Source organism: Eleutherodactylus coqui, chromosome 2 (genome assembly GCF_035609145.1).
Source record: "Eleutherodactylus coqui strain aEleCoq1 chromosome 2, aEleCoq1.hap1, whole genome shotgun sequence".
NCBI lineage: Eukaryota > Metazoa > Chordata > Amphibia > Anura > Eleutherodactylidae > Eleutherodactylus > Eleutherodactylus coqui.
This window is the reverse complement of record NC_089838.1, coordinates 126,942,982-126,965,432: the sequence shown is the minus strand read 5'-3', so window position 1 is coordinate 126,965,432 and position 22,451 is coordinate 126,942,982. Positions and strand designations below refer to the sequence as shown.

The 22,451-nt window shown below is 42.0% G+C and overlaps 1 protein-coding gene across 2 annotated transcripts in view; it reads left to right on the top strand.

Moving 5' to 3' along the window:
• The window catches only part of CEP290 (centrosomal protein 290), a 199,310-nt gene that overhangs the window by 13,524 nt on the left and 163,335 nt on the right, over positions 1–22,451 (top strand). For both annotated transcript variants that reach the window (XM_066591495.1, XM_066591494.1), the window contains exons 7-17: positions 6–59; positions 1,280–1,429; positions 3,455–3,637; positions 7,199–7,288; positions 7,365–7,487; positions 7,916–8,039; positions 9,191–9,363; positions 11,449–11,611; positions 14,489–14,589; positions 15,102–15,189; positions 19,013–19,119. In XM_066591495.1, coding sequence (XP_066447592.1) covers positions 6–59; positions 1,280–1,429; positions 3,455–3,637; positions 7,199–7,288; positions 7,365–7,487; positions 7,916–8,039; positions 9,191–9,363; positions 11,449–11,611; positions 14,489–14,589; positions 15,102–15,189; positions 19,013–19,119 — 1,356 coding nt within the window. The remainder of the gene's footprint in view (positions 1–5; positions 60–1,279; positions 1,430–3,454; positions 3,638–7,198; positions 7,289–7,364; positions 7,488–7,915; positions 8,040–9,190; positions 9,364–11,448; positions 11,612–14,488; positions 14,590–15,101; positions 15,190–19,012; positions 19,120–22,451) is intronic.

The following is a 22,451-nucleotide window of genomic DNA, read 5'->3' as shown; positions in this document are numbered from 1 at the left end:
TTTAGCTTGCACTCCGAAATGAAGAAACTGATAATGAAAACAGCAAGCTACGGCGTGAGGTTGGTCTATTCCCACTCCCTTTTTTCCAGATGTTTAATAGTTGGTGCTCAGTGCAATATAACATAGTTTATTTCTCATTTTTTTCTGTCTTCCTCATCTAGTAATTTCCTAATCTCACTTCATACTAACCTATGTGCTCTAGTTGTACTGCAAGTCCTTCTTCACAACATGAATTCTGTCTGGATTTAGGCTCCTATTCCATGCTTAAATTCAGGCAGAATGTGCAACAATTCTTCTGGCAATGTGAGTGGTGTAATTTTATATCCCATTTTATGTCTCATTCACATGGTTTAGAAAAAATATATGTGAAATAAAGCAGCACCACAAGTTTTATAATCCACAGCATGCTCATTATTGGTATATGTGGAAAGCTACAGATTAGCTCCATTGAACTCCAAATATTTTCTGTTTTACTCCCTATTCTAATACCTCTTTTATAGTACTATTTTATGTGCGAACTCTAGTATGGGAAAGAGATCAAGCAATAATTTGTTAGACAATTTCCAACACAAGTCATCAGTGGGTGAGATCACCAGTATTAGTTCTGTCATTTGTAGTTCTGCTAGTGAATAGAGATGAGCGAACGTACTCGGTAAGGGCGATTTCGCAATCGAGCACCGCGATTTTCGAGTACTTCACTACTCGAGTGAAAAGTACTCGGGTGCGCTGTGGGTGAGCGGGGGGTTGCAGCGGGGAGTGGGGGGAGAGGGAGAGAGAGAGGGCTCCCCCCTGTTCCCCGCTGCTACCCCCCACTCCCCTCTGCAACCCCCCGCCCCACAGCGCACCCGAGTACTTTTCACCCGAGTAGTGAAGTACTCGAAAATCGCGGTGCTCGATTGCGAAATCGCCCTTACCGAGTACGTTCGCTCATTTCTACTAGTGAAGTATTATGTAATTGTGATGCCCTTCATATAAATCACTCCTAGTCTGCATCTTGCTGCACTTCTAAATGTACTAGGCATTCCAGTTTTTGTTTTCATTATCATATACTATTGCTATGTTTCTTTCCTTCCTTCTCTTTATCATTTTATATAATGCCTTGTCTGATATTTGTTGCTTTTCCCTTTGCCATTTCTTAATTCTGAAGAATAAAACACTTAAGAAAAAGGTAAGGTGTGTTGCTTCTGTTAGACAAAGTGCTTCTGATTGTGTCAATAAAGTAGATTAGAAAGTGTCTTTATTTTTGTGGCCTAATGCCTTATTTTCTTCTGGAAAACAGAATGAACAACTACGACAAGATGTAATAGACTATCAGAGGCAGATAGACTCCCAAAGAGAATCGCTCATGTCACGTGGTGAGGGGCAGGACTACAAGAGTCTCATTTCAAAAAAGAACATGGAGCTTGTACAATATCTTGATGAAATTCAGGTAATCTAACTTTGTCATCCTTGGGGACCGTTACCTGTTAAGTATTAGAATGCATCGGCAATTAATTTATTACTAGCAACCTAAGGCCTCCTTCCCACGAGCGTGACGGGCTCCGCAGCGTAATATTCCGCTGTGAAGCCCGTCACGGCGCCCCCCAGAGCCCCTATACTTACCTGCGGGAGATAGCGTGAAATCGCTTCCCCGCCCACCACCGCCGCGTCACCGCTCGTCACCGCCCACCGCTCTCGCGTCACCAGCCGTGTCACGTGACGCGGCCGGACCGCGTCATTTGGCGTCATATGACGCTCGGCGGTGGGCGGGAAAGCGTTTTTTCACGCTATCTCCCGCTGGTTACAGCGGGAGATAGCGTGAATGGACGGCTTCCATTGACTGCAATGGAAGCCGTCAGTGCGTACAGCCCGTCCTCACCCGCAGAAAATAGAGCATGCTGCGGGTGAGGACGGGAGAAATCGCGGTGCGTAATTCCGCGGTGGAATTACGCATCGTGAGCATGGAGCTATTAGGTTCAATAGAACCTAATAGCTGCGTGCAACGCAGCGGATTTTCGCCGCGAATTACGCGGCGGAAATCCGTTCGTGGGAAGGAGGCCTCAAGAAGATAAAAATAGTGAAAGAATAATAAAAAAAAAAGTACTGTATTGTGTGATCTGTCCAAAAATATTAGTTTGAGTTATAATTATTCTATCTTTGTTGTAAATTTAAATTGTCTCAACATGCACTAACCAGTTGGTAAGATTGTACTGCTTTGTGCTTCAACACTGCGTGAGCTGCAGCGTGGGCCATTGACAGGAAGTTTATTTCAGACTACAGGACCTGGGTCCCTCGGCCCAGTGTTGTTCAGTAATTTTATAAATGATCTAGATGAGGAAATTGAGGGGAAACTGATCAAATTTGCCGACGACACAAAAATCGGTAGGGTGGCTAATGCTAGAGATGAGAGAGAGGATTAAGAAAAGGTCTGAACAAGCTTGAACAGTGGGCAGCGACTAAAAATGGTGTTTGACAGGGAGAAATGCAAAGTCTTACATCTGGGCAAGAAAAATTAAAAAAAGCACATACAGAATGGGAGGAATTGACCTAAGCAGCAGCACATGTGAAAAAGACTTGAGTATACTAATAGATCACAGACTGAACATGAGTCAACAGTGTGATGTAGTAGCAAAAAAGGCGCATACCATTATGGGATGTATTAAGAGAAGCATGATGTCTAGATCATGTGAGGTAATTATCCCCTCTACACTTCCTTTGTCAGACCTCATCTGGAATACTGTGTCCTGTTCTGGCCACCCTAATTTAAAAAAAGACATAGACAAACTGGAGCAAGTTTAGAGAATGGTTACCAGGATGGTGAGCGGTCTGCAAACCATGTCCTATGAAGAACAGTTAAAGGATCTGGGAATGTCTAGTTTGCAAAAAAGAAGGCTGAGAGGAGACTTAATAGCTGTCTACAAATATCTGAAGAGCTGTCACAGTGCAGAGGGATCAGCCCTATTCTCATTTGTACAAGGAAAGACTAGAAGCAATGGGATGAAACTGGAAGGGAGGCGACACAGATTAGATATTAGACAGTGAGAGTGATGAATGAGTGGAACAGGTTGCCATGGGAGGTAGTGAGAGTTCTCTTTCAATGGCAGGCTTCAAACAGAGGCTAGAGAGACATCTCGTCTAGGATTATTTAGTGATCCTGCATTGAGCAGGGGGTTGGACCCGATGACCCTGGAGGTCCCTTCCACCTCTACCATTCTATGATGGCTTCTTTGCAACTTACAATATTATGCTGCTATGTTGCAGTCACCGATTATATCTGTGCCCTAATATAACAGAGCTAAGAAACAGCCAACACTTAAAAGAAAAGAAACAGAAGGTAAGCATTATCTATGGGTCGTGCCTCGCATATCGTTTAGGGCTCATTTAAAATTTCACTTAAATCCTGTCTGTTCCATAACTTCGGAAGCCTTCAGTATTGGTACATATGGTCACATGGCACTTTTTTTGTGTAATACAGAGCTTGAGTGAAGCAAATGAGAGATTGGAAGCCCAAAACCAGGAAATGACAAAGAACCTGGAAGAATCTGTTCAGGAAATGGAGAAAATGACTGATGAATACAGCAAAATGAAGCTTATGGTGCAGCATAGTGACAGCGCTATGGACCAGCTAAGGAGGGAGAAGGAGCACTGCAGACTTCAGGTGCATTGTTTAGATCTTTGATGTAATAAATCTGCATGATGCTTAAATTTAAAGTATTTTACATTGTAGACTGTTATAGTTTGTAGCGATGGTAAAGTTTAGAAACTATAACGGAAGTACCGTATATTCCGGCGTATAAGGCGACGGGGCGTATAAGACGACCCCCCAACTGTCACCTTATACGCCGGGAATACAGCGGAGCAAAAAAAAAAAAATCATTACTCACCTCCCCCGGCGTTCTGCGGCGCTGCTGCAGGCTGTCGCTTCCTCCTGGTCCGCGGCAGAGCATTGCTTTCTGGACGCAGGGCTTGAAATCCCCGCCTCCAGAAAACACACGTGCCTTCAGCCAATCACAGCCATTCAATGATGTTGAATGGCTGTGATTGGCTGACGGCGCGTGTTAGCTAATCACAGTATTAGCTTTCTGGAGGCGGGGATTTCAAGCCCTGCGTCCAGAAAGCAATGCTCTGCCGGGGACCAGAAGGGAGCGACAGCCTCCAGCAGCGCCGCAGAACGCCGGGGGAGGTGAGTAATGATTTTTTTTTTTTTTTGACACTTTCTTTTTTTTGTATTACCGGCGTATAAGACGACCCCCGTCTTCAGAGCAGATTTTTCGGGGTTCAAAAGTCATCTTATACGCCGGTATATACGGTAGCCTAGTTAACAATAATTATGTACAAAAGAATAAGATGTTTTAAACTCTCGGAAAGTAGTCGGCAATGTAAGCCATGGTGATTTGCATTCTTGTTCAGCTCCTTCTTCTCATGATTGGGGGTTAATGGACCCTCACTGATCAGTAAGTAATGGCATAGCCTAGCTGTTTGTCAGCCTGAAAACATTTACTATTTGCACCACTGGCAGCATTTATAGACATAAAGTCTATTTTAGGTGAAGCTGAAGTCTGCGATGTATTGGTTTATGTGATTTGGTAAAGACTTTGAGTAAAAAGCAGAGTAAAGGCGCTTTTACATGGGCTGACAGTCTTTCAAACGACTGCACAAACGCTGACATCACCGCTAATGACATCAATGCTCATGCAGAGCATTTAAACTGAAAGACTTGCCGCTGGATCGCGGGCTCCTCGCTCTGCACTTTATGTCCTTAGGCGCGCAAGCGAAGGAGCTAGCGATGACGTTACTCCTTCGAATGATAAATCGGCTCATCTAAAAGGGCCCTAAATCCTGGCTGGACTCTTGTGCCCCATTTACATGGGACGAGCTGTCAGCAAATGACGCCTGGCAGCTGATCCCAGTGGTGCTCTCTCCAGTATTGTTACATAGGAGCGAGTATCGCCGGCATGGAGGCAGAGCGGACCAGGAAGCGTTTTCCCACTGCCCACCTCCATGCACTTTAAGCAGACAGTCATTCAGCAGTGAACGACTGCTGTTTACACTAAACGGCACATTGTTCATTTTTCTGCATGCAGAAACTGGACAACTGAACAATTCTCGTTGCATTTACACGGGTCGACTATCGTTCAGATTGCTCCAGGAGCATTGGAATTGGAACAATTTTGAATGATAGTCGTCCCATGTAAATGGCCATTAGATGAGACAGTGATGTCCTGCTTACTCTTTAAACACGCTGATAAAACTGATTGACAGCATACCTATTTATGTGGGTGGGGCAAGCAGGACTCTACTGTCTCTCCTTAGACAATTTACTTTTGTTATGGAATTACTTTATATTTATTAGAAAATTAACCTACTGTATAGATTTGTGCTTTATAGTTGACCAAATACTCCTCTGCAAAATCTGCCTATTAAAATGCTTGAGTGTCTATTTCATAATTGAGCATATGAAAATTCCTTTACCTGTAACTTTGAGAGCCTTCGGAAACTTTTATATCCATAAATCCATCAAACTGTTAAAAAAAAGAACTTGGACAACATATTATACACTGAATATGTGGATGTATAGTCCATGTCTTTTTTCCTACAGTTTGGTGGATTTCCATACATATGTTTTAGGCCTCCCTCACACAGGGCGTTTTATACAGCGTTTAGCGCTGCCTTTTCAGCCCAGCGCTAAACGCTGTACAACACTCCCATTCATTTCAATGGGGCTGCTCACACAGGGCTGAAAACGTAGCGCCTCCCAACGCTGCGCTTTGACAGCGATGCATGTTCTATTCTGGGGTGTTTTCAGCCCTGCATCGCCCATTGAAATGAATGGGCAGCGGTTTTGGCACTGCTAAAAACGCGGCAACACTTGGTGCTGCGTTTTTGGCAGCGTTAACCGCTCGCCGATTTTCGGGGTGAGGGCTTGTAATAGAAGCCCTACCCCGAAAATCAGTCCCAGCGGGCTAGAGAAAAAAAAGAAAGCAATACTCACCTAGCCGCTGCAGTCCGGGTCGCGGCCGCTGGTCTCTGCCGCTGATCCGGGCTTCCCCTGCATTCACAAGTCTATTGCCGTAGGCCAGGTTTGAGAACCCCGCCTCCGGCAATAGAGTGCAGTGATTGGTTATCGGCACGCTCGATGCCCAATCACAGCCCTTCATTGACTGTCTCAGCCAATCAGCGCTGGCAAGCTCTGATTGGCTGAGACAGTCAATGAATGGCTGTGATTGGGCATCGAGCAAGCACCGACAACCAATCACAGCACTCTATTGCCGGAGGCCAGGTTCTCAAACCTGGCCTCCGGCAATAGACTTTGGGGTGCCGAGGAGGCCCGGATCAGCGGCAGAGACCAGCAGCCGCAACCCGGACTGCAGCGGCTAGGTGAGTATAGCTTTTTTTTTCTTTTCAGCATTCTTGGCTGCGTTTTCAGCCGAGCTGAAAACGCAGCCAAAACGCTTGCATAAAGTATGCCAGCGCTGCTGAAGCGGGGCGGAATCTGCAGTAACGCAGCGTTTCTGCAAACGCCCTGTGTGAGGGAGGCCTTACAGATTGTAATCTGCAAACTAGGTTTGCTAGCCTTTTAAAATTTTGCTCTTTAGACCAATAATTAATAGTAAGACGCTTAAGGCCTGTTTACACGCAACAATTCACTCAAAATTCAGTCACGTGACCGCAGGTGAGCAATCATCATTGCGTGTAATCGCTGCTATCGTTTACTTTTTGGTTGATCGATGATTTTAAGGTGAGCTTAAAATCCATCGTTCAGCCGGAGAGAAGATAATGGGGACCGCATGCTGTGTTCTCAGCGGGTTCCGGAGATTACATTGTATTCAGCCGACAGCCCATGTTAGAACAAGGGAGCTGTGTGCAGAGCTCAGACCACATGCTGTGCTTTGCAAACAGTTTCCAGAGGAACTTTTACACGCAAATGAAGTTAATAACGTGTTAATGTACATTAGTGTCTATTAATGCTTGATGCAAAATGATTGCTAAAACTGTTTGAAAGATTGTCGTTGCGTGTTCATGGGCCTTTATTTGTGTTTTGTAATCGAAATAATAGAAGACAGTACTCACTTTTGGCTTACTTTAATCCTCCATGCAATGATTTGACTCCATCAAGAGCCTTTATAAGCTACAGAATTTCTTTTTTTGTATGGGTGAATGAAGTTAGGCTACACTAACGAGGTTCCATTATACGCATAATGTGTTTTTATATGTTAAGGTTATGGAGCTAACGGAACAGTTAAAAGCTAAGAATGAAGAAGACGATCCAGTTATGGTAGCTGTAAATCTGAAGGTAGAGGAATGGAAGGTATGGACAAATGTTGTTTTATAGAATATCCAGATGTAACACCTTGCTGTTTGTAAACTGGCCGCTTGTCTTACAGACAATTTTGGCATCCAAAGAAGAAGAGATAATGGAATATCAACATATGGTGCACAACCTGAGAGAAAAATTAAAACTTTCTGAGTTGGATGCAGATAAGAGCAGCGTGTTAGCTCTCCAGCAGGTAATGCTCCTTTTACACTGAATGAGAATCGTTTGCACGAGTGACCAACCTGCCGGCGTCATCCCCAGCTCATTTACACTTGTACTGCCTGTTGAGAATCGTTCACTTCTCGTTCATTGTTTCACATTCCTATGAGAAAAATTGAACGGGAAGTGTTTAAACGCCAAGTGAACGAGCCAAACAACGATTATTTTTATGCTGACTGAGGGAGCGATTCTTGTTCATCATTCAGTCGCTGGCTCCCATTTAGGCCGAATGATTTTCGTTGACTTTCGCTCATTTGAATGATTTTTTGAGTAATAATCATTCCGTCTAAACGCACCTCAAGGCTCCCAAGTACTGATAATATACAGTTTGCTTTGTTGCATTGTTACTAATGGTTTTCTAGATTTTTCTAATGTATTTTTCTTTTTTTTAAATTATTTTAGGGCTTGCAAGAAAGGGATAATCACATTAAGATGTTGACTGAGCAATTGGAACAGCACACTAAAGAGATGGAATCACATTCACTACATATTGAAGAACTAAAACAGAAACTACAAATAGAAAAAGGTATCTTCATAGGAAAATTGAGCCATTTTGTATTCCTAATTTGCTGCATTATTTTACTGCAAAGGTGGCCATACTGATTCATGAACATCGGTCGAACATTCCGATTTTGGCAGAACTGGCCAACTATCTTACACATATGAGGGTGGCCCTCGATAGTGATTTGCCAGACCTGCAGCTAGGATGTCACATTCATCATTCACCTGGATCATACAGCCAATCACTTATCACAGTGGTGACTCTTGCATGTACGGCATGTGACCACTGAATCCAGTGATTAGCGGCAGTGGTCATGTGCATGATATACTTGACCTAATTGCTTTAGGACTGGCAGAGCAGGATTTAACGGGTGAGTGGTGGTTATTCTTTTATACCATTCTATGCATATAATCACATTTTTTTTAAGTCACAGAAACCCCTTTAAAGGGGCGCTCCAGCAAAAACACATTTTTCCATCATTGCACTCCTTACCTGATTGTCACACTTTGGACATCTCCTAAGTATGTTGCACTCACATACATGCAGTTCAGCATCCTGATACTTATCAGACACCATCTTGATTTTTAGATTTCGCCTTGCTTTTTTTTCCCTCTGTGCTGTGCTAACAATCCTACAAAGCAGCAGTAGGGTATCACATCACCAGCTAGAGGCAGTACCATCTCTGCCTGCTGGGAGGACAGTAGGAATATAATTATGGTCCGTAGCTTATTTAGGAGACTATAGAGGATAAGTATACAGTTAGGAGGCTGATGTATCATCTCCTTCATTATAACCGAAGCCTCTAATCATCATCTGTAACTGTGCTAGAAGTTTATTTTCCCCCTATGAAGAGCACATGTGGTACAATAGATGAAGTTTCATCATATAAGAATTGTGGTAACTGATATTGAAGTGAATTTTTTTGATAGAGCAGAAAGCTAAGTAAATCCCAGGCAGTAATAATGAGATCACATGACCCACCTGAAGGGAAGGACTCCAGGAATTTTAAGATAGAAGGAATGATTAAACAAGGTAGCTAACGGATTTATATATATTGGGGGGCTAGTTATATGAATGAAAAACAGTTGCATCGAAGAAGCCCTTTAAAGAGTTAGGATAGGAACACAAACTGTTTTTATTATCTACATTTTCTTTTACCCCTTGTACCTTTTTAGATGATTCAAGTCATGCACAACATAATCGATCTAAGAGGCTTGAAGCAGTAGTGCAGCTCACAGAGCAAAGACTTAGGGAAGCGGAACGTGTCGCTGAATTGGCTGAGAATGATGCACGGCAAAAAGATAAGGACCTAATTGATGCTATAAAGAGAATGAAAGAGTATGAAATGGTAAGGCTCTGCATGGACTGCAAGCTCTAAAGCATATGCTCATCATTTAATGCCATTGTGCAGTTTATATAAAGAACTAATGTACACAAACTACTTCCTATCTACCTTGTATTGAAAGAATCCAGAGTTACTGCCTGTATTAGCGTATAGAGCTGCATTTCCAATTCTGCAGACTTCAAAGCTAAATGTCTTAAGCAGTGTAGTCTTTGTACCAGGCATGGTTCAGTAATCCGAAGTAGAAAAAAAAAATAAAAACTATCCTCCAAAAACACAAATCAATGCATGACAGGAGTTCAACTAAGCTGAAGCTGAGTTCACACACGCTCTATTTTTTTATTTGACTATCATAGCAGCCGTACAACAAAAATAATGGAAGTGCTGAAACCCGCACTTAACCGCGCCCAAAACATTGCATTGACTGTAATAGATCCTCTGGGTTTTCATTATGCTGCTCGGTATTCATTGGACAAAATAGCACAGCATGGTGTTCTGTTTCATCCAGGATTCTGTTACAGAGCCTAAGTTGTTGAAGATGTGTCCTTCTCATCAAATGCTTTCAATGATAATCAGCAGAACTGCACATTTTGCTTGTAGATTTTATATATAGATAGAGAGATAGATATATAGATATATCTATATATGTATGTATATGTATATAGGTATACTAGCTGATATACCCGGCTTCGCCCGAGTTAATTTGGTACTGGTGTTTATCTGGTGTTCACACGGAAAATCTTATGAAGTCGTGGTTACTTTAGAGATACTGAGGAAAAACATATGTTCACCATTTGGCATAGTTCTCTGCGTTACCCAGAAACACCACGTGGAGGTAACCATGCAACGTTTCCTTCATATAAAATGACATCAGGAAGTGAGAGAATTAGATTACGTACATAAAATTTGGACACTAATTCTTTTGCGCTTAGAATTGAATAATCGAGTTGGGACCTATTAACTTTTCATATTTATGACACAATCAATGCTTGTGCCAAATTTCATGTTTCTATGACATTGGGAAGTGAGAGATTTGGATTATGTATGTAAAATTTGGACGCTAATTCTTTTGCACATAGAATTGAATAATGGAGTTGGGACCCATTAGCTTTTCCTATTTATGACATAATCAATGCTCCTGCCAAAATTCACTGTTTCTATGACATTGGGAAGTGAGTGATTTAGATTATGTACGTTAAATTTCGACGCCAATTCTTTTGCGCTAGAATTGAATAATCGAGTTGGGACCCAATTACTTTTCCTATTTTGGAGATAATCTATGCTTCTGCCAAATTTCATGTTTCTACGACATCAGGAAGTTGGAGAACTTTTGGCGAGTCAGTCAGTCAGTCAGTGAGTCAGTGAGGGCTTTCAGCTTTATATATATATATAGATAGATAGATAGATAGATAGATAGATAGATAGATATAATATATCCACGCTCAGGAAAACTGTAGAGTGGAATCAGGAATAATAGTTATAATACAAAGGTGTCAGCTAATTTAAATATACAAAATACTGTGGGCAAACCAACGTGGAGGTCCCTTCGCATGTTGCCCCACTGGCCTACTTTTGTAGATATTGGTGACATTTTTCAAAAGCCTCCGCAGTCTTTTCTTTTTTTTTTTTTAGCACATCTAATGAAAATATTTGCTGATAAACAACATTCCAATTAAGTTTGTTGTGGGTGGGCCACAGGAAAGTAGCCCAGCACCACACTCTTATGAAAGCTGTCTAAAAAAACAAACAAACTCTTTTGTAGCCCATAGCAACCAATCGTAGCACAACTTATTTTCCGTCAGCAGTATAAGAAATGAAAACTGCGCTGTGATTGGTTGCTATGGGCAAAACAAATACAGATTTTCTTGTAGACGGCTTTCATAAAAGTGCGGTGCCTGGTTACTTTTCCATGGCTCACCCTGTAGATGCTATGGTGATGATGAGTGTGAGGAATAGCATGTAGTTATATAATGCATCCACATGAGGGCAGAGCTGTCTTGATAACAAACCGTACCACATCAGGCTAAAATGTGTGTATATATTTGACACACAATAAATGCATACACCTAAAGTTCTTTGTGTTCATTTGAGGGAGTTTATGGTCTAGAGGAAGCAGTTGCTGAAATTAAAGAACTGAAGACCAATCTCAAAATAAGGGATCGTGAAATCGAAACATTTACTACAGATATTAACAAGTTGGAGCTGAAAATAAATGACATTCTTGATGAAAATGAAGATCTCCGGGAACGTCTAGGTACGATTTTGCTTTCTTTGCCTATTGGAAAGGCAATAGGGCTTAACAAATTAGAAAAGTTGTAGCTATGAGGAGTGTGAATACTGTCTCATTTAGGGGGTCATAGTATGATGTTGAATTGGATATTTAAAGGGTTTGCCTGGATGGATTTTTTTTTTTTCAATACCCAATTAGTAAATTTTGAGCAAATAAAAAAAGAGCCCCCACATTGTGGAACCTAGTCTGTTAGTCTGAGCAGAGAGAGACAACAAGGAGTCCCTCTCTGAAGGACCCAGCATCTTTTCCAGGATTGGAAAAACATTGTTGCACACTTGTCCACAGATTGTGTGTGTGACCATGCAGCTCAGCTCCATTCACTTCCAAGGAGCTGAGCTAGACTGCCAAATGTAACCAAAGGACAAGTGTGGTGCCGGTTCTAAAATAAAGCGGCCATGTTTTTCTGATGTCGAATAAACCTTTTAAAGTGAGTAAAAATAAAGCTTATAGAAAGTGCTTCTACCCCTTAAAGGGAGTCTGTCAGCTACTACCAAACTGCAGGCAGCATGTTATGGAGCAGGAGGAGCTGAGCAGACTGATATATATCTCTGCTCATACTGAGCTGAACATAAAATATGGTGACATTCAAGTCCTCTAATGGGACAAAAAAAGGTATTAAAAATAGTAAAGGAAAATAAATAAAAACTTTAAAACTTCCCTTTACTTACGCAAAAAGGAAAAACTCACAAACCTGCTATCACCGCTTTCAGGCTGCAATCACACGAACGTATATCGGCTCGGTTTTCACGCCGAGCCGATATACGTCATCCTCCTTTGCAGGGGGTGGGGGGGGATGGAAGAGCCAGGAGCAGGAACTGAGCTCCCGCCCCCTCTCTGCCTCCTCTCCGCCCGTCTGCACTATTTGCAATGAAAGGAGGCGGGATGGGGGCGGGGCTAAGTTTTCCGAATTAGCCCCGCCCCCGTCCCGCCTCTCCCCATTGCAAATAGTCCAGAGGGGCGGAGTGGAGGCAGAGAGGGGGCGGGAGCTCAGGTCCTGCTCCTGGCTCTTCCATCCTCCCCCCCCCCCTCCCTGCAGAGGAGGACGACGTATATCGGCTCGGCGTGAAAACCGAGCCGATATACGTTCGTGTGAATGCAGCCTCATAATGACCCAGAGAAACGAGTTACTACATTATTTAACCCGCATGGTGCACGGCATTAGAAAATATATTAAAAACATGGCGAAAACAGCTAATTTTGCCTTTCTTGCTTCCAAAAAAACAGAATAGAAAGTTATCAAACGTCATATGGATCAACAAATGGTGCCACTTTAAAAACTCCTTCCGCGAAAAATGAAAGAACCCTGAAAAAAAGAAAAAATAATAATATATATATATAGTAGGGATGTAATTCTACTACCCTGCAGAATTAATTTAATATATTTATATTGTACAGTGAAGGCCATATAAAAATTAAAAAAAAATACAAAATTGCGGATTTTGCTAATCTTGCCTCTTGAAAAAAAATTGAATGACAAACAATCAAAATCTTTTATGTTCCCAAAAATGGGAGAAATGAAGACTAGACTTCGTCCAGCTAAAAACGATCCCTTATAGAGCTCCGTCGATAAAAAAATAAAACTGGCTCTTGGAATGTGGTGACACAAAAGCATATCTTTAACAAAAACAAAAAAAAGTTTGCAAAACGTTAAAAAAACTGTAAAACGTTAGAATAACTTTTAAAAACTGTCGCTAAATTGTCCTGGCCCAGAGAATGTTATCACATTATTTATTCTGCACACTGAACGCCGTAAAAATGAAATCCAAAAGACAAATGGCAGAATTTATTTTCTTTTTCTTAATTCACTTAAAAAATGAATTAAAGTTATATTGTACATTATATCTACCCAAATATAATGCCATAAAAAAATACTACTTGTCCCACAAAAAACAAGCCCTCATACAGCTGTTGATAGAAAAATTAAAAAACTCTAAGAATGCGACAATGAAAAAAACTGACAAATTAGTTGGCAATTAAGGCGCAAACAGGCTTCTTCACTAAGGCCTCACTCACACAGGGGTTTGCAGTAAACGCTGCGTTTTTCATCGCTGCGTTTACTGCGATTTCAGCAGAGTTATGCCAGCGTTTTGGCTGCGTTTTCAGCACCGCTCATAACGCAGCCTAGGAAGCAGAAAAAAAAACAAATGCTCATCTAGAAGGTGCCATCCGCCGTCTCTGCCGGCTTTCAGGCACTTGTCTGTGTTTGCAGAGCATTTCTTGCTAGTAATGGGGTTTCAAGACCACGCCTCCAGCAAGAGATTGCTCTGATTGGCTGAGCCGCTATTCATTCATTGAATGGCTGTGATTGGTGCGTTGAGTGCTGGCTGTGATTGGCACTGGATTAGCCAATCAGAGTAATCTCTTGCTGAAGGCGGGGTCTTCAAACCCCATCACTAGCAAAAGATCCTCTGACAAGTGCCTGGAGCCCCGGAAAGCAGCGCCAAAGACCAGACAGCGCCAGCATTGGTGAGTATAACTTTTTTTGGTAGTGCAGCTAGCACTGCCCAAAGCGCAGTACCTACAGTAGTTGTGCCGCGCTTTCAGCAGTGCTGCTAACGCTGTCCATTCATTTCAGTGGGCGACGCAGGGCTGAAAACGGACAAAGATAGAACAAGCATCGCTGTCAAAGGGCAGCGTTGAAGATGCTGCGTTTTGACGCTTGTGTGAACAGCCCCATTGAAATGAATGGGAGCATTGTACAGCGTTCTGTGCTGAGAAGGCAGCACTAAACGCTGTAAAAAAACGCTTGTGTGAGGGAGGCCTAAGGGGTTAAATATCTGGAAAAGTCAACATTATTTTTCATTGAAAGTTGCTTTCACTGGTTTACATTTTGTACAACAGGACTTGATCCCAAAACTGTGATTGACCTGACTGACTTTAGAAATGTAAAGGCTCTCAAGCAGCAGCAGTACAGAGCCGAAAACCAGGTTCTATTAAAGGAGGTAAGCTTTGTTTTTAATAGTTTCCTATAACACTGTAGAATTGATTCATTCTTTACTGACTTTTCTTGGAAAACAACGCTTTGGGCCACTGTTTTTGAGTGGACACTGCACAAGCTTGAAAGGCCAGGTGGAGGTCCGTCCAAAAGGGGAATATCTTGTAGAATTCTCTGATGACTGTAGAAAAGTTCAGCACCACATAGATAAAGGAGCTGGGAGCTCTGCTTTATGAATCAAATACTTGTATACTGCCTTGAAATGACATTGAGTGACTAAATGAGAAATGGTGGAATGTATTTCAAATCACTTGTTCTATTGAACTTGTAGTTGTCCTTTTTGTTTAATTCCACTCTGTCATGAAAGGTTTAATGAGAAATTTGTATGGGGGGCTCTTTGTATACTTTAGCGTTGCATATGTTATCAGTTTGCAGAAAGTGACATCATTTGAATAACTGATCTCGATAACTATACATTTTATGGACTATGATAGTAAAGTTTATGTTGTGAAAAAACAGATTGAACGACTAGAAGAGGAACGACTTGAGCTTAAAAAACAAGTTCGCAAGCTGGCTCAAGAAAAAGGGAAAAAATCGGCATCTCTTGGTAAGACGAGAGCTCTTGTACCTGTGATAGCTGGTAGCTTTATTATCATGTTGTTTTTAGTTATATTTATTTTTTAACTTTTATTTTAGTCACCATTAGAGATGAGCGAACGTACTCAGATAAGCACTACTCGTCCGAGTAATGTGCTTTATCCGAGTACCTCTCTGCTCGTCCTGAAAGATTCGGGACGCGCTGCGGAGCGGGGAGCTGCAGGGGAGAGCGGGGAGGAACGGAGGGGAGATCTTTCTCTCCTTCTCTCCCGCCCGCTCTGCCCCGCTCCCCGCTGCGACTCACCTGTCAGCAGCGGAGCGCCCCGAATCTTTCAGGACGAGCGGAGAGATACTCGGATAAAGCACATTACTCGGACGAGTAGTGCTTATCCGAGTACGTTCGCTCATCTCTAGTCACCATATGACTGCCATATACTGTAAATCACAATGTCTAAAAGATACTCCGTACCAACTAAATGTGTTTAGAATAATTACACACGTTTACCAGGTTTTAACCCCTTCATGCCCCAGGACATGTATGTACATCCAAGGTGCGCAAAGTTTTCATGAATTGGAAACTCAGCCCATTCCAAACAGGACCAGTATAAGCTGTCTTCGACAGCCTACACCAGGCTGCAACAACTGAGATCAGCATTAATGACAGTTGTGGCTTTTACTCCTTTAAATACTGCTGTCAATTCTGACAGTGACATTTAAATCCCCCGATCAATGATTGGAGGTCCTGAAGACCCTTTCACAATGAGATCAGTTTGAGTGTCATTGCTGTCAAAAGCTTTCTGAAGGCTCCCAGGGCTGCCATGTATTTCTGCCTATTAGAGTGTGCCTGTGGCACGTCTTAACATAATGCCAGCAGAAATACCATACACTGGAATACTGAAGTATTGCAAATTCAAGCCCTCTTGGGGGGACTAAAAAGAGGAAAAACAAAAAAGGGTACTAAAAGTTAAACCCCCCCTTTTCCTGCATTTATAATAAAAGGAATTCAGAACAAAGCAAAACCTATTTGGTGTAACCATGTTCGTAAAATTTTCGATTTGCCAAAGCAAGATATTATTTATACCACATTGTGAATGTCATTAGAGAAAAAAATTACGCAACGAGAGAATTGCGCTTTTTTTGGTCTCCCAGAAAAAAAATTAATGAAAAGAGATCAAAAAGTGTTATACACTCCAAAATTGTACCAATAGAAATAAAAAACAGCCCTCATACAGCTGTATCGATTGATAAAAAGAATTATTACCTGACATCACCCTATGACTGTCATGACTTTTTTATTTTTCCAAGATATTTTTTTTATAATTAGTCCAGCAAGAAAAAAATAAAACTATAAATTTTATATAATCGTAATCACTCTAACCTACAGAATAAAGGTAACCTGTTTTTTTTTCTGCAGTGTGTACACTCCCCTGACCCCCAAAGATGGTGGAATTGGGGTTTTTTTTTGTTTGTTTTTTTTTGTTTTTTTTAATTCACTCCACTTGAAAAAAAATTAAAATGTCAGTACATTTACGGTGCCTGTCCACAGGCGTGATTTCGCCGGCCGACGCTTTCCATAGCATTGCTATGGAAAGCGCTGGAACCTGTCCACGAGCAGTGAATCATTGCGATTCTCCGCTCGCAGCGGGCAATTCGCGGCATGCGAAAAAGCTCGTCATGCTGCGCTATATCCTCTTGTAAGGTCAGCCCAAAACCAAACAAGCCACATAATTAATGGGGTTTGTTCAGGGCTGTTCACTTCCATCATATAGCAGTTCCGTTCAGCTACTGAGTAACATTTTCCTGCCCTCGTAACACAGCAAGAAAACGGAACTCAGATGTGAAGGAGCAGTTAGGATGTCTTCGCACTTTGTTCAGTGTATATATACTCTATATGTGTAGCCAACACACATAGAATGCCATATGTCATCCACCTGGTTCACGTTTTTTGTGGGATACCTGTGTACCTGAAAAACACGGTCTACTATATAGTTGAAAAAAATGTATCTTGACACTTAACACTCAGAAGTCTGCCACCTGGTATATGTTGGCCTCTTGTAGGCAGCGGAGGCAGTGTGTCATCTGGTATTTTTGTTTTATTATTTTGATTCTTTTATTGTAAATATGGCAAAAGGGTTTTATTACTTTTTTAAAAAAATAATTAGTAAAACTTTATTATTCTTATTTTTACATTTTCTTTTAGTCCCCCTAGGGGACCACAACATGCGATGCTTTGATCGCTCCTGCAGTATGATGTAATGCCATAGCATTAGATCATACTACAATCTGACAGGCAATCTACCAGGCCACCCCACGGGGTTGGCATACTGCCAAGACAGCCCTGGGGTCTTTCAGAAGGCCCCCGGCTGCCATGACACCCGCACGGCTCCTTGCGAACTCCTCATGGAGGCGGGTAGGGGGTGGGGGGCATACGGAACCCCTGAACATCATTCGGAGGATTTAAATGCCCCTACTAGAATTTAATTGTATGAAACAGCTGATACTCGCGATGTATGGGGGGAGTTCGCAGCGCGATCTCCCTCCATACACATCCTGCAGCTGCAGGGCGGGAAAACGCTGTAGGGCCTTCACTAAGGGGTTAAGTTCTATTTTTGTTTTCCTAGATAACCCCTTTTAGGGTGTATTTACACTGGCGATTTTCACGCATGATTTCTGTTTGTTGCGAGATACACAGAAATTGCCCTTGAAAAGAATCCATTGGTTCAAATGGGTTCATTTGCATGGGCGAGTTTTCTCTCATACCCAAGATCGAAAAATCGCAGCATGTCCTATTTTTGGTCAATATCACCCACTATTTTATATGGAACTGGAAAAAAATGATTTGCACTCGCATGTAATGCAAAGTGTATGTGATGCAATGAGATTTTCAATTTATTTTTTTTTACTATTGAAATAAATAGTCATTTTCATTTGCATCAAATACGTGTGAAAATCACATGTGCTGTGATGTGATGCAGTTTTCTCCCAAAATGCATTGCACTCTTATTAAAACAACAACACAGGTTTGCAAGTGCAATATCAGTCCGAGTTTCTCTTAAACCTTTCCAATCCACTGTCTGACGTCTAAAGACATTATGATTTAAGGCTGTACAGCTCCGATGTTGGAAGACATCCATTGGGATTCTCTTACTGTTTATTGCCAGCCTCTCTGCTGTTGGTATTCTGGACACAGACTAAAATCTAATGTATATCATCTCGATAAGTCAATTTGTAACAGGTTCACTGTACCTGGTCTAGCTACTATCCATGTCACGTGACCCTCCGCCTGAAAAATATCGCCACTTCCTCTGACATCTTCTCCTTATTTGCTACTTCCTCCCCTGACCCTAGTATCCAATATCCAGTGAGCAGTGAGTAATGGGAGGACGGGTGGAAGCACTATATTGTTAATGTGCAGCTCAGAGTGCTGGAAGCTCCTATCCCTCTGCTTCAGCAGCTTTCTCCGGCACTCTGAGTTAGATGGAGCTGGTGCTGGTAAGTTGTAGGACCTGTGAGTGTGGGCGGAGCTACAGTGCTGTCCGGTAGACAAGCTCTATGCTTGCTTGGAGTTGTAGCGAACAGTCTGTTGTGTTTACTGTGGCAGATCGGCGGCTGCACAGGACAAAGAGTCCAGAGCAGCAGATAAAAGGTACAGGTTGCCGCTACTCAGCTGTACCTCTTAGATTTCAGCATTTTCAAAATTTCCATTTTGTGCCCGGAAAACCCCTTTACGTTTAGCCAGCTGTCTTCATAGGACATATGCTAAATCAATACTACATTAAATAATTACATCTGTATTTCAATTAGTTTTCCATTACATTATGTTTTCGTTCCAGGGTTAATGGCTGATGACTTATTCTTGAATCAGGACTCTCTCAGGGAAGCTAAATCAAAGCAGAAAAGTTTATTGATGGTGGATGGTATGGAAGACATTATGAGGAAGGTAAGAGGAATTGGAAAAGATCCTTATGATTATGCTACTCTCATCTCTCCAGAATACAGATATAATTGAGAAGTATATCATCTGCTGAGTTCCAGGCTCCACACAGTCACTAAAATGGTCACAAATAAGACCAAAATCTATCAATTGCCACTAGAATTTTAACTGTATCATCATTTGTGACCTACTGTTTCTATGTCTTATTTCTCTTGTACAGAGCCGTTAATTTGGGACCACTGAGCAGCTTCAGCTAACGGCTGCCCGATGCAAAAGTAATAAGTATATAAGAGGTGTACACAGAGCTCCCCTTTAAAGCCCTTCTGCTATATACCACTCTATGAAATCTAATATAAATAAGCCTACAGGCTTTTTCTTGCACTGCACTTTGACCCCTTTACAGTACTTTGATGGATGATTTTGGTGTCAATAAATGCATTAGATCCTCACCGCCGCCGTAAAATCATAAAATTTGAGTTTGATTGAGTGAGGTGTCAGGCCAGCTCAAATTTGTAATAAGTGCAGTGGCCCCGTTGCTTCAGCCTTCACTGTCCCTAGTGGCTGCAATGCAACAGCCAGCCCCATTAAAAACATGTGGAAACCCCTAGTTGTGAGACGTTTTTACATGGAAACAGCCTTACATCCCTGCCGGGCTGAAGGAATCCCGCGGCACGGCTGTCACAGCCGCGGCAGGTGATAGCGATTTTCTCCTATTGTTTTCAATGGGGAGAGAGAGGAAGAGAGAGCTCTGCTACACATAGCTACATATACACTCAGCTCTATAATAATGTCAGTGACCTAATACATAAAAGTTCATGACACTAGCATTCCATGGTTGTACCTTTTTAGAAACCAGTAGCTTTCGTGTGTGTACTGTTTTTTAAGGGGCTGTCTCGCTTGGACATCCCCTTTCTAGCCATGGTGGACCCCCCCAGCCTATGTATTATTCTAGAGCTGCATTTAACTTTAATCCCTTCCCTCCCCATGACGTAAGGGTACGTCATGGGAGCGGGGTACTTCCCGCAAAATGACGCACCCTTACGTCACAGGGATCACTGATAGCCGGCCTCCCACTGCAACAGCGGGGGTGCATTGGAGATGCGCCTCCCAGCTGTTAACCCCTTCCCTGTCATGATCTAAGTAGATGGCGGCAGGGAAAGTGTTCACAGAGGGAGCGCACTCCCTCTGTGACTTCAGCTGGCTCTCGCTATGTTATCGCAGAGAGCTCGGCTGGTTGCCATGACAACAGGACGCCAGATACTGGCGTCCGGTATTGCCATTGCCTATGATTGCTGTAATAAGCGATCAGGCATTGCAGGAGAGAAGTCCTGCCATGCCTTATCGTAGTGATCATCGGTGTTATGGTGTAAAACAAAAAACAAAATCAGGTATAAAAAAAAAAAAAAAAAAAGATTTCCAAAAAAAGGGGTTTTATTACAGAAAAGTTGAAAAACCTAAAAAAAGGAAGAATTTTGGTATCGTTGTAACCGTACCGGCCGCAGAAAAAATGTAGTTTGTCATTTATGCTGCATAATTAACGCTTCAAAAAACCAAAAAAAATATATGGCAAAATTGATGCGTTTTCTCGCATCAATAAAAAAAATAATAAAAGTTTTACAATATAGTCTATGTACCCAAAAATGGCACCGATTTAAAAACTACAGTTCGCCACGCAAAAAGAAACCCTTATACGGCCGCTTCGACGGAAAAATAAAACAGTTATGGCTTTTGAAAAATGGAGATGAAAATCTACCAAAAATTGTTGCCTTGGGCATACTCTTCTCCATAGTCTTCTATGGGCAGCATGTAGTCCTAGCTGTCAGTTTTTTGGCTTATCATCCAAGGCAGATTTTAACAGTTTTTAGAACGAGTGAATTTTTTGGGGGGTAGGGGCGAAAGGAGACTGATATGTGTGAAGAAAGAAACCTCCTTCTCAGTTAAAATATGCAGTTTCTTATATTCACTTGTACTTTTTTATTTTCCGCAAAGTTTGTTGAAAGCTCAATGGCCATTTAAAGCCAAAGTTTAATTGAGCCTTGAGGGGCTAAAGAACTAGCAAACCCCATTAAAGGAGATGTCCCGCGCCGAAACGGGTTTTTTTTTTTTTTTAACCCCCCCCCCCGTTCGGCGCGAGACAACCCCGATGCAGGGGTTAAAAAAACCACCCGCACAGCGCTTACCTGAATCCCGGCGGTCCGGCGTCTTCATACTCACCTGCTGAAGATGGCCGCCGGGATCTTCTACCTTCGTGGACCGCAGCTCTTCTGTGCGGTCCACTGCCGATTCCAGCCTCCTGATTGGCTGGAATCGGCACGTGACGGGGCGGAGCTACACGGAGCCGCTCTCTGGCACGAGCGGCTCCATAGAAGACTGCTGAAGACCCGGACTGCGCAAGCGCGGCTAATTTGGCCATCGGAGGCCAAAAATTAGTCGGCTCCATGGAGACGAGGACGCTAGCAACGGAGCAGGTAAGTATAAAACTTTTTATAACTTCTGTATGGCTCATAATTAATGCACAATGTACATTACAAAGTGCATTATTATGGCCATGCAGAAGTGTATAGACCCACTTGCTGCCTCGGGACAACCCCTTTAAGCACTATATGTAAAGCCCATGGAAATCTGTTTATAGTGGCTTGGCTGGATCTTTCTTAGTTATATGTCTAGGATATTGCTCCTGTTGGCATGTCACTACAGTAAGTGCCAGTAGGTAAAACCATCCAGAGTCATTCCTATTGAGCAAGCCTGACCCATAGCGCTGGAATGCCTACAGCTCCTATTCAGGGCAACCTGTCAATAAACACTTCTGAAGTGCCAGGAGAAGGTGATGGTTTTTATTGCTACAGACACAAAATCCAAAGCAGAATCACATTGCAAACTTTTATTAATTTTTGATTATCATTCATTTAACAGCAACTTTACATAACCAGAATATGCCTTTAAGAAACAGTAAATCATTCTCCCTTTTGTATTCCAGTGGTTGTGTTTTTTTTTTTGTCAATGTAATTGTATTTTGCAGGATGAGTTTTTATAGAGCATTTTCTGGAGCAAATGATGTATTGAATAGTTTGATTATGTTTTTTTAGAGGGCAATAGAAAAAATAGTAATTTCACCATGTATTTTTATAGCTTTTACCATATGGTATAAATATTCTGCTAGCTTTATTCTACTGGTCATTGCAGTTTCAACATCACTGCACAAGACCTTTTTTATTTGAAAAAAATATATAATTTTTTGGGGGGTTGCCACATTCCAAGACCAGATCATTTTTATTTTTCTTGTTACAGAGCCATTTAAGGGCTTGTATTTTGCAGAATAACTTGATTTTATTGGTATG